The sequence below is a fragment of the Globicephala melas genome, chromosome 19 (assembly GCF_963455315.2).
Source record: "Globicephala melas chromosome 19, mGloMel1.2, whole genome shotgun sequence".
In the NCBI taxonomy this organism is placed as follows: domain Eukaryota; kingdom Metazoa; phylum Chordata; class Mammalia; order Artiodactyla; family Delphinidae; genus Globicephala; species Globicephala melas.
In genome coordinates this window covers 29,417,073-29,430,870 of record NC_083332.1, presented here as the reverse complement: position 1 = coordinate 29,430,870, position 13,798 = coordinate 29,417,073, and the positions used below count along the sequence as shown (strand labels likewise).

At 53.3% G+C, this 13,798-nt stretch overlaps 1 protein-coding gene across 2 annotated transcripts in view; it reads right to left on the bottom strand.

The window, feature by feature from the left end:
- The window catches only part of NKD1 (NKD inhibitor of WNT signaling pathway 1), an 88,142-nt gene extending 80,276 nt beyond the window's left edge, over positions 1-7,866 (bottom strand). For both annotated transcript variants that reach the window (XR_004034423.3, XM_030833003.3), the window contains exons 1-3: positions 7,686-7,866; positions 7,531-7,563; positions 6,716-6,849 (exon numbers count right to left, since the gene is read on the bottom strand). Coding sequence is in view for 1 of the 2 variants with exons in the window: in XM_030833003.3 (XP_030688863.1) it covers positions 6,716-6,849; positions 7,531-7,563; positions 7,686-7,710 (192 nt within the window). In the remaining variant the exon portion in view is untranslated. The remainder of the gene's footprint in view (positions 1-6,715; positions 6,850-7,530; positions 7,564-7,685) is intronic.
- Positions 7,867-13,798: the final 5,932 nt, after the last annotated feature.

Sequence of the window (13,798 nt, the reverse complement as noted above, 5' to 3'; positions counted from 1 at the left end):
GCCGTCTGGTGAGAGCTCCTGTGTGCCGCCCTTCTGGGGCTAAGGGTGACTTCAGTGGAGGGACCTGAGGCTTCCCTCGCGAAGCCCCGTGACGGGTACCCACATGGATAAAGAGCCTCCTCTGCTTTCCCGGGAAGTTATCAAAGAATTACTTATGTCTCTGGAAATGCTTGTTTGGAAAAGGTTCCCCAGCCCACCTGGGCTTGGCAGGAGCGGCAGCGTCACCAGGCCTGCCCTCTGGGGAGGGATCAGGCTTTCCCTCCAGCTCCTGAAGGGACTCGGCCATTTTTCATGCACAGAGTCTGAAGCCAGCCATAAAGAAGCAGGCAGCTTCCCAGGATAAACGGAGCACGGTGACATCAAAGCCTGCCTTCCAGATTAAACAACTGAGGCCTTCAGCTCTCTCTGGCGTTTCTTCCAGGATATTCTGGGCTTCTGCCTCAGTTCTCCCTCAGATGGAATGGCAGATATTTTGTTTGTGAGAGTCTGAATTTTTCCCTTCCTCTGGGAGGGGGTGGGGAAGGGAGGGGGGAGAGAGAGCGAGAGGAAGAGAAAGAATGTCTGTGAGAGACAAGAGCCACAAAAAGAACATGCGTGAGTGGAAAAGAGAGCGGTAAGTCAGGGAGGCAGCCGGAAGGGCCTGCTTTGGAATCCAACGCGCGACCTAAAAATTCCAAAGTTGTGAACCTACAGCCAGTGAGTGAGGCTGCGAGAACCCCCCGAGCAAGGAGGACTGAGGGGTCCCTGACTCCCCAGCGCCTGCAGATCTCTTTGTGGGCCCCTGCCTCATGGCCCAGAGAGTCAGGCTGCATGCCCCTTCCTCAGACACATCTGGTAAACTGAGGCAGAAGACCCTCCTCCCTCAGGCACAGGTTCACAGCAGTTCTGGGGCAGGATGGGCTCTCTCTGGGATTGGCTTGTCACTGCCTCTTGCCCCCTGGTTCTTGGGGTGCCTCCCTCTGCCAATGCCACCGCTCAGGCTGCCACATCCCACCACGGCTGGGCTTCTGACCCTCCTCCCCCGAAGGGCAGCAGGGGCTGCCCCTCCTCCCAAACAGCTGGAGTAAAGCCCCAAGTCCCTGTGCATGACGCTGCCTGCGAATCAGCCCTACAGAGCGCGCTGGTGGCTGCCCGCCTGGCTCCGCCCCACCCACCTGTCCAGAGGGGAAGGTAGCTCACACGTGCCAAGAGCCACTAACATGGGGGGCTTTGCAGAAAGAATGAGCACCAGAGAGAGTTCCAGACCCCACAGGCTGCAGAGCCGCGGAGCCCAGAGTCCCTTCTCAAGGGCCCAACCCAAGCACCACGCATCGTCCATGGACACTAGCGAGTGAGGGGTCTCCCCCAGCTCCCACTGCACAAACCCATCCCCTCTTCCCACACTTTCTCCCTCACTGCCTCAGCTTCTCATGAGTGTTACTGTCTGCCAGTGTGCCTGTGACCACGCTTATTCTTTGTCTCCTTTATTAGACTGGAAGCTACGGGAGGACAGGCACCACAGCTCTGTGATTTGCCACTGTAGCCTCAATGCCCAGCACAGCTAGGGAATCCATAATTAATAACAATTCATTATTGATCATAATTAATTAATAGCTGAGTGTCTGAAAGAAAAGGCCTAATTCCACTCTTCCCTTTATTCCTACTTCCAGCTCCACCTGGCTGGGGAAGAGAACCTGGTGGAGGAAGAGGCAGGGATGGTGACTTAATCTATCTCCATTCATTCATTCAGCAAATGTATCATGAGAGCCCACCATGTGGCCCAGGGCTGCCACAAGGAAGATGGACTCCTCAGAAAGTGATTCTTCCATTGCTGACAGCTTAGCCTTGCTGTTTTAAGCCCTCCAAGGGACAGTCTGGCCCCTGAGCCCAGGGGCCCAAGCTTCCTGTTATGAGGAGGAATTCACTCTGTCTATCACCCACCTTCTCTCCTCACTTCTGACACTCCCACTGGGTGAGGGGATGGAACCTTCCCCAAGGCTAGGAGCTTGTGGGACATGCTGAGGTTGTCTCCTGGGTTAGCTTCCCCCTGAGTTTGTGACAGTTTGTACAAGATATGAATGTAGAGGGTCTGTTCCTGAGTTCGAGGGACATAACACACACACAGCCTGACTCGGGGAACCAGTGTCCTTCTCAAAGAAGAAAAGTTTCGAAGGGAGGATAAGGCACTCCTCGAACCTCTACCAGAGACCCCATCACAGAGATGCATGAAAGCACCCAGAATGACAACCTTGCCCACCTCCCACCTTCCTGAGGGATCCAGACCTACCAGAAACAAGAAGCCCCACCTGGCACTCTGTTCAGCTCCAGCTTGCCCCAGCTCTCCTCCCCATTCCCCAGGGGTCCAGAAAGCTGCCAGGTGGGGCTATGAAGCTGGCCTGGGTGCCAGGGGCAGAGGGCACCCTCCGTGGAGAACTCAAAGAAGCCAGTGAGTGGAGGTCCAAACGCCTCCACTGGCCTCAAAGCAAATCATCTTTTAATTCTGAAACACCAAATATTTAATTTATGCTTTACCTCAAATGTCAAGTCCACCTCCCGGCACATAGCTTTGAAACCACGTAAGGAGGCCTAACACTTTCCATATGGTGAAGACATGGGGCCTTTTAATTGTGCCAACTGGTATCATTCAAGGGTAATTCCCCTGGAATCCGGCACTCAGGCAGCAGCTGGGCCAGCCTCCAATCTCATCGCCCAGCTCCATACATCCCCACGGGCTCCAACAGGGCCTGCACCCTCCCAATCTTCCCTAAACATCAAAATGCACTAGGTGCCCCCTAATCAAATTACCAAACCGCCTGGCAGCCACCTTTGATCCAGAGGCAGACTTGCCTGCACCGAAGCTCTCAGCCTGTTTCTTCAGGCGGCTCTGCCATAAAAGAACAAAAGGACCAAACTGGGGGGTGGGGGAGGGGAGGGTCTTAAATCCAGTTGTACACATTCATATATGCGCACGTGTGCACACGCTGCAGGAACGTACACAGACGCGCAGATTCTGCTTCTCTGAGTGTTCTCCTATCAACATCTCTGCGTCCATTACGCTACTCCATCCATCTACTAAACTTGTTAACTTCACCCATTATATTTTCCAGAGCCAACATTTCCAGTTGGTTTTCTTTTGTAACTGCCTGTTGCTGCTTCGTGTTTCTAATACTGTCCTTTATCTCTGAGATTATTATGCTTATTTTAATTTCTAATTGTTTAGCATACTGTTGTCTGGCATACAAATTGTTCACGTATCAGTCATCTTCTGCAGTACTTGTACAGGTGACATTTCTCATTATTTTTCTCTGCCAAGCTCATATTCCCTTGAAGTTCAGCATGTACCCACTGAAAGGGCAGAAGCCCTAGCCTGTGTCCCTCTAAGTGAGGCTACAGAGTATGGGGGAGGGGGAGCCTCTGGATTCATAATATGGGCCCCCATCTCCACCTCTCCCAGGGCCTCAGGGACCTGCCAGTACTTTTCTCCCCGCGTTCTACTTTCAGTGAAGAGTTATCTGCCAGAACCCTGCCAGGGATAAGCATGTTATTACACCCATTTTGCAGATGAGCTAAGTAAGTTAGACAAAGGTAAAACGGCTTATACAAGGTGACAAGCTATTGTGGCCGAGACTGATCTCATTTAGTTTTGTATTTGGGAGGGCAGGCATGGGTTAAATTGCCAGTGAGGTCACCCTCTCATATCCCAGGATCTTGCATGAAACTCAGACCCAATTTAAACATTTACTAAGCTACTCAGGCTCCCTCAGAGTGGAAGAGGGCAAGCAGGGGCCCCTCATGCTTCTGCCTGCCCCACAACCTGCCTCATCCCAAAGTACTCGGCAGCCGGCCAGGGTGCCACCTCTCAGGAATGAATAAGTGCGACCCCCTCCAGGCAGATGTTCTCGTGTGGAACTTTACCACACATGGTTTCCACTGTCCTAGAAAGTAGTCCAGAATGGGAGAAAACCAGAGTCCACACCAGCCGGCTGGCAACTTTACAGGGTTATGAGGAGGATTAAGATAATGTAAGCAAAGTGCTTGACACACACAGGCGCTTAATAAATAGTAGTTATTGTTGCAGTAAAAATGCTGGTTGGATGAGCCATGAATGTGCCCCCCGCCACTTTGGTGAAAGGCCGGGTGACCGAGTGGACACAGAGGCCAACCCCAGGACGGGTCTGGGGCTGGTGAGGGGACCTCTGCCAGTCCTTGGAACTCAGCACACGCCCACGCCCTCCTACATCCTGATGAGATAATGGAAGAACCTGGAGCCACCCTTTCCGTGCCACTGGAAATCACAGAAATTAAACAGACCGGGGGTTGCCTACTGCTATCCTGTTCGGTATCTCAACATTTCCCAAATGTGGGGCATTCCGTTCTCATTCACAATTTTGACCAGTTGTACTTAATATTTTTCTCAGAATTGACTTTAGACTACCTCTTTCCACTTAGCTTCCTCCTAAGCAATAATATCTGCGAATTCAAGGGTTTTATGTCCCAGTTATTTATATTTTTCTGGTTAAAAAAAAATGTAACTCTTAAGATAAGAAATATTCCTCCAGGTACCACTTGAAATCACCTCACAGGCCTCCACGGGGCAGCCCCACACCCTGGGCTCACCCTGACTTCTCCCTGGGCCATCCCCACCTCTGCAGGCTCAGGAATGAGGCCAGTGGTGGTGGGAACCCAGGCATCCAGGTCCCAGTCACCAAGCACAACTCTCAAGGCAGCAGAGATTCCCTCCCCTTAATATGTTGGATGGCAGGTCCCACGCTCCACCACCCAACATATGTCATGCTGATGGCTCTGTGTCTCACATCTTCAAAAGTGCTTTGAACAAACACTAATGACCCCTCAGCATTTCTCTGAGAGAGGGGGCTGGGAAAGGAGGGGGCAACACCATCCCATGCTGTCCTCAGATGGGGGAAGAAACCAGGCAACAAAATTCCGTGACTTTACCAAAGCCATAGTCCTAAGCTGGGGCCCCCTCCCTCCCCTCCCTCATTTCCCCCAATGGCAACTTTTACTGGCTCGCATTCCTCTTGCTGGGAACACTACTATTTAATTAAAAACGACAGACTTTTGTTTTCCTCTCCTTCCTTCCTCCTCCCTCCCATCCTCCAGGACTGGATGCCAAGGAGACCTACCAAAAACATGCGGGTAACATTTGTTATGGCTTTGAAGATAAAAGTCAATTGAAGTAAGCCCTCGCTGTATTTCAAGTTTCCCCTAAAGCATGGAGCAAGCTCCCTGGCAGTTTAGGAAAGAAAAAAAAAAGCAGGGGGGACTGCAAATAAATGTCATTCTGCAGGAATACTTTGTAAAAATAAACAGGCTGAAAAAACCCAAAACTTGATTAATGGAAATCCACTCAGTTGGCCTCTGTCTTCAGCTGCAAATGCATTTGTTCATATGGCTAAATCGGATCATTTTCATTGGGCTTTAAATAAATAAGGAGATCAAAAACTAGAAATGGTGGGGGAAGAAAGGGAAGTTTGGAGTTCTGTCTTTAAAGGGCCCCAACTGCAGTGCCCCCGCCCACCGAGTTTTGGCCTTTCCCGGGGGACAGCAGCTCCAATTCTAACCCAGCCAACAGATGAAGAGAAATGGAGAAGAGAAGGCCCCCAGCTCAGCAGTGGCAGTGGAGGAGGAGATGGGAGCTTCTTCCAGATGCAGGGGTTATTTCATACGTGCACAAGAGTTGACTTTATCCACAGGCTCACCTCCTCCAACTGGCTGCACCCAGTCCAGGTCCCACCACCAAATACACACACACACACACACACACACACACACACACACACACACACACAGCTGAAAAGTCCACTGGCCCCTCCCCAGCCCATGGACAAGACCAAAGAACTAACCAGACCTGAGACTCAGTCTGTTCTCCTCTAAGTTAAAAAAAAAAAAAATTAAATGTCACATCAAAAAGTTGATTCATCCTTTGATCCTTGGCTTGCTCGAGTTCCACGCAGACCATCTGAAAGCCCTGTGCAGAGTTCTGGAGCCCATAGGACATCTGTGAACACCAGTGCCAGGCCAGGAGCTGAGGCTGGACTCACTCACTCCCCTGTCACATCTACTGTTCCCCTAGGAACAACTCCAACCTCAGGGACCCACTGGGGGAGGGCCAGGGGTAGGCCCAGGCTACAGCAGAATGAGGCCCTCTCTCTCCTTGTGGGCCAAGCCAAGGGGTCTCCCCGATCTCAGTACCCCCCAAGTTCTGCCCACCACCAGATCACAGCCGGCTGTACTGGGGCTGCAGGACAGATAGTACTGATGAATGTCACACACTTGGAACACATCAGAGGCCGGCACAGTCCTGCCTTCCACCCAGACACCCCCAGATGCCTTCCCACTTCCCTAGCCCCAACTCCAAATCCACCTTTGAGCGCTGGCCACAGAAACAAGGTAGAAGTCAGAGCAGGCCCCCAGATCCCTCCAGCGCAGACAAGCTTCCCCATCAACTGGACCTGTACCACCACATCACCTAGGACATTCCCCCCACACACACGGCAGCCCTCTGCCCCCAACTGAACAGGAGACTGCCACCTGTGTCACCAATAAGGTTCCCCAAGGCAGGGGGTGTACAGGGTCATATTGGTGGGTCAGGCGCAGCTGAGAAGGGATTTCTGGACTTAGAAGCTGCGCCGAGAGGGTGCTAAAAGTTGGGGTTCGGGGGGTAGGTATGGAGAAGCATCTCTGAGGTTGAAAGGGACGTAGGTGGGGATCGTACCCGAGTTCCTCTGCCAACGGTGCCAGCCGCCCGCAGCTGTCGGGATCCGGAGCTGCCACCCGGGCAGCGCTGCCTCCCGATCCACTCCTCAATGCCTTTCCGAGCCCAGGCGGCGCTCGCAGCGAAGCTGTCACCTGAGGCGGGGACGACACGAAGCCCCTGAGTCTGGCCCCTAGGCTGAAAGTTACCCGAGAGAGGAGAGAAAGAGTGGGCGAGGCAGAGGCAGCAGGGACCCGGAGGGTGTTGGGAGCCGCGCACAATCCGAGAGAAGGACGCAGGTAATCAGGAGAAGGGAGTTCAGCGAAGCCCCAAGAGCGGGGATCCAGAGCGGAGCCAAGGGGGAAGCAGGACCCCAGGAAGACGCGTCTGGGGATCAGAAGAGCGAGCGCCAGAGGCCAGGACTGAGGAGGGGAGGGATGAACACGGGGTGAGGGGAAGAGGGGAACTGAGCGTTGGGAGAGGGGGCGCAGAAGCCAAGATCTCGGGAGAGGGGACTGAGGGCCAGAAAGAGAGGGCGCAGGCTCTTGGAGAAGGGGCTTAGGAGCCTGAAAAGGGGGTGCAGAGAGTGCGGGGTCGGGGTACCGCAACAGGAGGGGTTGAGAGTCAGAAGAGAGAGCACAGGATAGCGGGGAGGGGGTAGGATGGACAGAGGAGGGGACACAAAGTCCGCTCCAAGGAGAAGGTTTGTGGGACTGGTGACTGGAGTAGCGGGTGGGGGTGGCCCTGGTAATAAGATCCGCGGGCTAGGCCATTCCGCCGCCGTCCGCGGTGCTTCCCAGTCTATCCCCCCCGGTCCGTGCCCCGCGCGCCCCTACCTTCCGGGCTCTCCCTGCGCTTGCACACGGCGGCTGCAGGCACATCGCGCGCGGCGGCGGCGGGAGCCGGAAAGAAAGGAGAGGCAGAGAGTTAGCAATCGCGGGGGCGAGGGCGGCGGGGACCAGGGGGCCGGCACGCGGGCGGGGACACTGACCCGGCTTGGAGTGAAGTTTCCCCATGCTGGGGGCGCTGCGGGAGGGGGCGTCCCTAAGCCATGCGCCCGGCCCGCGGGCCCTGCGGCTCGCCGCGCCGCGCCTCGCTCTCCTCCTCCTGGAGCAGCCCCGAAGCCGAGCGGATCCTGAAAGGTCGCCGCGACACGATCCTGCCGCCGTCGCCGCGGCCGGACTGACGCCCGGGCGCGCCGAACCCCTAGCCCGCCGCCGCAGCCTGCGCCTCCCCGCGCGCCCATTGGCCGGGCGCGGCGCATCAAAGGCGAGGCGGGCCGCGGAGGGAGAAGCCTGGGGGCGGGGCCGGCGGGCTGGGGGCGGGGCGTGGAGAGACGCTGCAGGGCTGGACACAGCGCCCCCCTCCAGGCTGCGGTCTCTGACCCGGGCCGGGGTCTGGGGACCCGGGACTGGGGACCGGGGGTGGGGGGGTGATGGGAGGCGGAGGAGCTCTGGCCAGGAGGAGTATTGGAACAGACACCCTCTTGGGTCCTGCCCGCTCTGCAGTAACCGCTCCTCTGGCTCACGGGGCTGTGCGTTCCCTCCGCTCTATTTTTCCTGGCAGCGGACAGGAGGACTCAGCGGCTCCGCTTTACAGGTGATGAAACTGAGGTCGGAGAAGAGACGCTGCTTGGAGCGCCCGCAGCGTTGCCCCTTCCGTTGCACGATCGGACTTTTGCAGAAAGTGTTCGCTTATTACCCGCCCCGTGCCCGCCCACCTTCTCCTCCGACTCTCTACGTTTTGATTTGGTTGTGCAGGAGAAGCCCCCACTGCACCTTCGGCCAGCTGTGGACCCAGCCAACTCCCGGCGGCTACAAGTGTCCGAAAGCCACGAGTTGCCAGCCAATCGCTGTCCCCGCATCCCGGGGCCCGTGGGTGCCCGCCGGGGGTCGGGGCGCGCTGCCAGCTGTGCAGCCCGGAAGGGGGTAACCGCTGGGTCTTTGATCTTCCTTGGTTTCCGCTCCCCGCTGCAGTTCGCCAGACCAAGGGCTTGTTTGTTTTGTCTGGGGAGGTCTCTGCGGAGGGGAGGGCGACATCAAGGGGTTCCACTCCACCTTTGTGGTTCTCAGAGAGAACGCCTGCTCTTCTAGGGACGCTGTGGGCCTGTTAAGTTCTTCCTGGTACTCGGTAGTCTAGGCGTGGGAAAAGAAAACTCTGTGCTACGACTGAATTCTCTGTGTGAGCCTCAGTTTTATGGTCTGTAAAATGGAGGCTCAATTCTGCCCTTCTTGCCAACTCCTTAGAGGGGCACTGCCGAAAAGGAAGATAATGTGAGCAACATATGTAATTTCCAAATTTCCTAGTAGCCACATTTTTTTTTAAAAGTCAAAAAGAAACAGTAAACTTATTTTAATATATTTTCTTTAACTTGATATATCAAAAACGCTTTAATTTCAACTTATAATGAGATGTTGTACATTCTTTGTTTTGCACTGTTTAAAACCTGGTGTGCGTTTTACATTTAGAGCACATCTCAACACAGACGAGCCACATTTCAAGTGACCAATAGCCGTGGGTGATTGGTGGCTACTGTATTGGACATCATAACTCTGGAGTATCTACATGTCTCAAAAGGATATTGGTAACTGCGTGGCCCTCCAGAGTCATAAATCCCTTCACCCAACAGTGTCTTACTTCCTTTCTCCAAACTTGCTTTCTACACACCCATTTGTGTGGAAATGAAGGCTAATCCTATAAGCAGGTACATTAACGCTCATAGCAGGCTGGTTTCATTTGAGGAGTGCTGGGACCCCCCAAAACATTATTATTGTCCATTTTATATTGCAGTTCTCTACTCAGTACCTACTGTGTGTCAGCCATTGTCCTAAGTCATGTATAACTCTTACAACCACTGTTTGATGCAGGCTCATACTTATTCTACAAAGGAGGGAACTACTAGGCTCAGAGAGGTGAAGTCACGTGCCCAAGGTCACACAGCTAGGCAATGACCTGATTAGGAACTGAACCCAAGCCCCTTGATTCCATTGCCCATGTTGTTTTTACTACACCAGGCTGTCCCAACACTGTCCAAACTTAACATTCCACCATTAGAGAGAGACTCACCCATCTGGAAACAAATACTGATTCAGTGCCAGCTGTGTGCCAAGCACTGTTTTAGGCACTTAAGATATATCAGTGAACAAAACAAACAATCCCCACTCTCATGGATCTTGCACTCTACTGGGAGGAAGACAGAGAAGAAACATAATTGAATGGGCAAACAGTATGGTAAGTGAGAAGGCATCACCAGCTATAGCAGTGGTTCTCAGCTGTGGGCAGTTTTGCACTTTGGTGGACATTTGGCAATGTCTGAAGGCATCTAGCAAGTAGAGGCTAGGGTTGCTGCTAAACATCCTACAATGCACAGGACAGCCACCTAAAACAAAGAGTGGTCCAGCCCCAGGTGTCAATAGTGCCAAAGTGAGAACCCCTGAGCTGCAGGAAAATGGAAAAGCAGAGCAGGATGATAGGGACCAGAAGTAGGAGGGAGGTGGGGGGCTCTGTGTGTCTGAGTTCCAGTAGGAGCTTTCCTGCAGACCCCTCCAAAGGAAATGGAATTCGGTTGGGGGTGCTCTCTGTCTCTCTCACCCCCGCCCTCCGCCAGCGCCAGGGTGCATCTAAATCAAAGCAAAACTCTGAGCGGTCTTTCTCACAGTGCTCAGAAAGTTGGTTACTTCCTTAAACCGGTCATGGCTTTCTTCTTGCATGAGAAAAAAGTATCCCCTCTTCCCCTTGGGAATTTCTTTTTACAGTTCAAAAAGAGATAAAAGCAAGAACTAAAACTGCAGTTACCATTTTAAGTCTTGGGGGAAGTAAATCCCAAATGTCCAGCCCAGACGCAAAGGCCCCCCTCCACCTTCAGCCTGGCCCTTCCCAGCCCAGCAGGCGCCTAGGACTTCGCTGCTCTTGGAATCGTGACACGCCCACCCCCACCAACCTGGCCCTGGGGGGAGACACAGGAGAGGTGGGCCTGGTGGTAAAACCTCAGCCTGTCCAGGCCTCTGAGGAGGGGCTCCCCAGGGGCCACCAACCCACTGTCCACCTGGGGTGGCCATTCGGCCTTTGCCGTTTTCCTGCCGCACCACTCGCTGTCTTTTTATGTGTTTTAATAATTTATCTGGCCCACTTCTTGGGCTGTATACTTACAGTGACACATCTTTTTCTTTGAAGATTTCCCATCCTGTAGGGGAGGAGAATGGGGAAGGAAGGCAAGGAAGAGATAAGAGAGAGATTATAACAGAAACGGGTTTCATGGGGCTTGAGATTTAGCAAGGCTGGTTTAGGTGAAATCTGTTAGACGTGGAGTTGGGAGGTTTAAAAAAAAAAAAATCACCCTGGTTGGCTGTCCCACGCTTGCCCCCAAGATAAGCCATCTGCTCTGGCCCCCTTCAAATGCCACTTCCTAGAGGAAGCCCTCCTTGACCTTCCCATCTGAAGAATTCTGACCACTCTGAAAGAGCCAAGGTCCCCTCCCCTCTCTCTCCACTTGGCACTCCTTATTTTTTAAGGAGGGAGCTAAATTTCCCTCCTAGAGTTTGGGCTCCTTGAGGTGGGGTCTTGTCTGACTCACATCTCTAGCTGCAGTACCCAGCATTGCCCATAGGAGGTGCTCTATATGAAACGAGAGGAACCGGCCCAGTCCCATCTCTACCCTGTGACGTGTTGTGATCAGTAAGAGGGTGGGAGGGCTTCCAAGAGTATGATCTGGGGTATACTGAAAAAATAATGAATGCCCAAATTTGCTGGTTCCCCCTAGGTCCCGGGCATTGCTTCATTCCACAGGTCCCTGGTGAGTTTTGGCATTGCTAAGTGCCAAACCTGGTTTGGGTGAGAAGAGGAGAGTTAAACTATCCTGCATGAAAAAGTCACAGGAACTTTCAAGACGGCAACCGGGAAAGGGAAGAGAAGAGTGGCAAGGGAAAGCGTATGAGTAGAGAGTGACGAATATAAGTGCCTAAGAAGGGGCAATCCAGTGAGGTAGGGGCAGCCAATTCATTTTCAGAACAGTGAAATGTGATTGGCAGTTGTCACTTGCTTTGTTCTGTAATCGCCCTTCATCCCTCCAAATCTTGGCAAAATCCTAACAACGTCTTTGGGGTAGTGGCAGAGGACAGAATGAAGGAACCAGAAAGACAGCCCAACATAGATCCTTCGTAGGGCAACAGGTCACAGTCTTCCGAGTGGACATGTTCATCAGCAGGAAAAGATGGGAGCAAGAGGCAGCCGGGAGGAACGCCAGCCCCAGCATCAGTCCTTGGAGATGAGGTGGGGGGAGGCTGGGCTTCCCCCAGGACAAGGGGTAGGGTCCTCAAGCCACTCTGTTCAGGTGTTAGAGGAAAGACTCCCCAAAGACAGCTACTTGAGCCTAAATGAATTGAATTTTTGTGACGCCGACACATCCCAGGTCAAGGGTGTCTCAGCAAGTTCAGAATGCAGGCTTCCCAGGTGACCTCTGAGGAGGGAGACAGCCAGCCCGGCCTTATCCTGTCCCTGCTCTCCTCCAGTCCCTGCCTCTCTGCTGCTCTCCAGGCTCCTCTGAGAAGCCCTTCCAGTCACAGCACCACCCTGTCTACTTCCCAACTTCTTTCGCAAAAGGGAGAAAGAAACTCCTATCTTTTTAAGGCTTTGTTTTTCAGTTACCATCTGGGCCTAATCACCTCGATGCACACGGTCTGCACATCCACAAAATAGAAGGAAGTGTCCAGCACTATTCACTATTTGCTGAAATGGGTTCCAACGAACACCATAATTCCAGTGAGATGCTCTTATTGTGTGAAAGAAAGGGCTCCGTAGGAAACTTTGAGCAGCCCTGGCCTAGCAAAGGGAGACAAGTTCCTTTTCTGCAGGACTTGTCAGAACCTTCAGTGAGTAGCGAAGCTTTGTGATTCTCCAAGAGGAAGGCATCCTAAGGAGTGTTTTTCAAACGCACTGGACCGGGGAATCCTTTATAAGAGGTGCAAGTGAAAACAGATGTTCATGGAACATACTTTGGAAAATGCTGGACTAGGTGGCTTCTAAGTTTCCTTCTAATCTGAAATTCTAAGCACTAAATCCAGGGACCTAGCCTAGGAGGGTGACAGGAAGGAAAGTTCACTGGGGACAAAGCCAGTGTGGGGAGGCTCCCTGAAGGAGTACACCGCGTGCTTATGATGTGCATTTAACATGTCTCAGAACGCATACGTCTACCTCCAGGCCTCTGAGCAATCAGACACCTCCCATGCATGAGGCTCCACGTGGGGCTTCTTAAGGCCAAAGCGCAAGGCAAGAAGGAAAAGCATCACTGTTACAAAGCTCATGGTCAGTTTGCCTGCCTCACCTGCTTTCCCTTCAAGCTTAGCCTCCCCTTCCCCCTCCTCCTCCTCGGTCCCCACCACCCCCACCACCTTCTCCTCCCATCCCACAGAGCACAGCTTCATGGTGCCCCTGCTGCCATGTTGGTACCACATGACCTCTTCATTCCCTGGCCACAGCTGATTGGATGCCTGACCCATGAGCCTGACCAATCAGGATCTTTGTGCAGAATTTGAAGAGCAAGGCCCAGGGCCTGGGGTCTGTTTGCTGGTGGTCTCTGAAGCTGAAGGGCTCCGTAATGCCAGAGGCTGGAGCAGCTGCCGGGGAGTCCGTGTGGGCTGATGAACAAGCAGAAAGAAGCAGGAGTAGAAGCAGTCAGAGACGGGCAGAGACAGTCAACCAGGTGGAGAGAGATGCACAGACAGACAGACACACAGACCGTCTTGGTCCCTGATACTACCTGTTCCCAGCTCCTAGCCTTGTTAGTTCTGCCTTGTATGCTCTGTTCTGATCTTGGGTCCCTGAGAGACCCTTGGTCCCTCTGTTTTAGGCTGGGGTCAAAGAACCAAGATGAAGGTTCCCTGGAATTTAATAGGCATATGAATCCCCTGGGATCGTGTTAAAATGCAGTCTGGGGCGGGACCTGAGAATCTGCATTTCTAACAACCTCCCAGATTAGACTGATGCTCCTGGTCTGTAGACCGCATTCGAGGCTCTAGAAAGTGAAGGCTTCTCAGCAGCTACTAGGGTTATAGAACTTGCTTCTTCATTGAGTAAGTAGCAGTACTGGGCAGGAGAAGGAGAGACAGA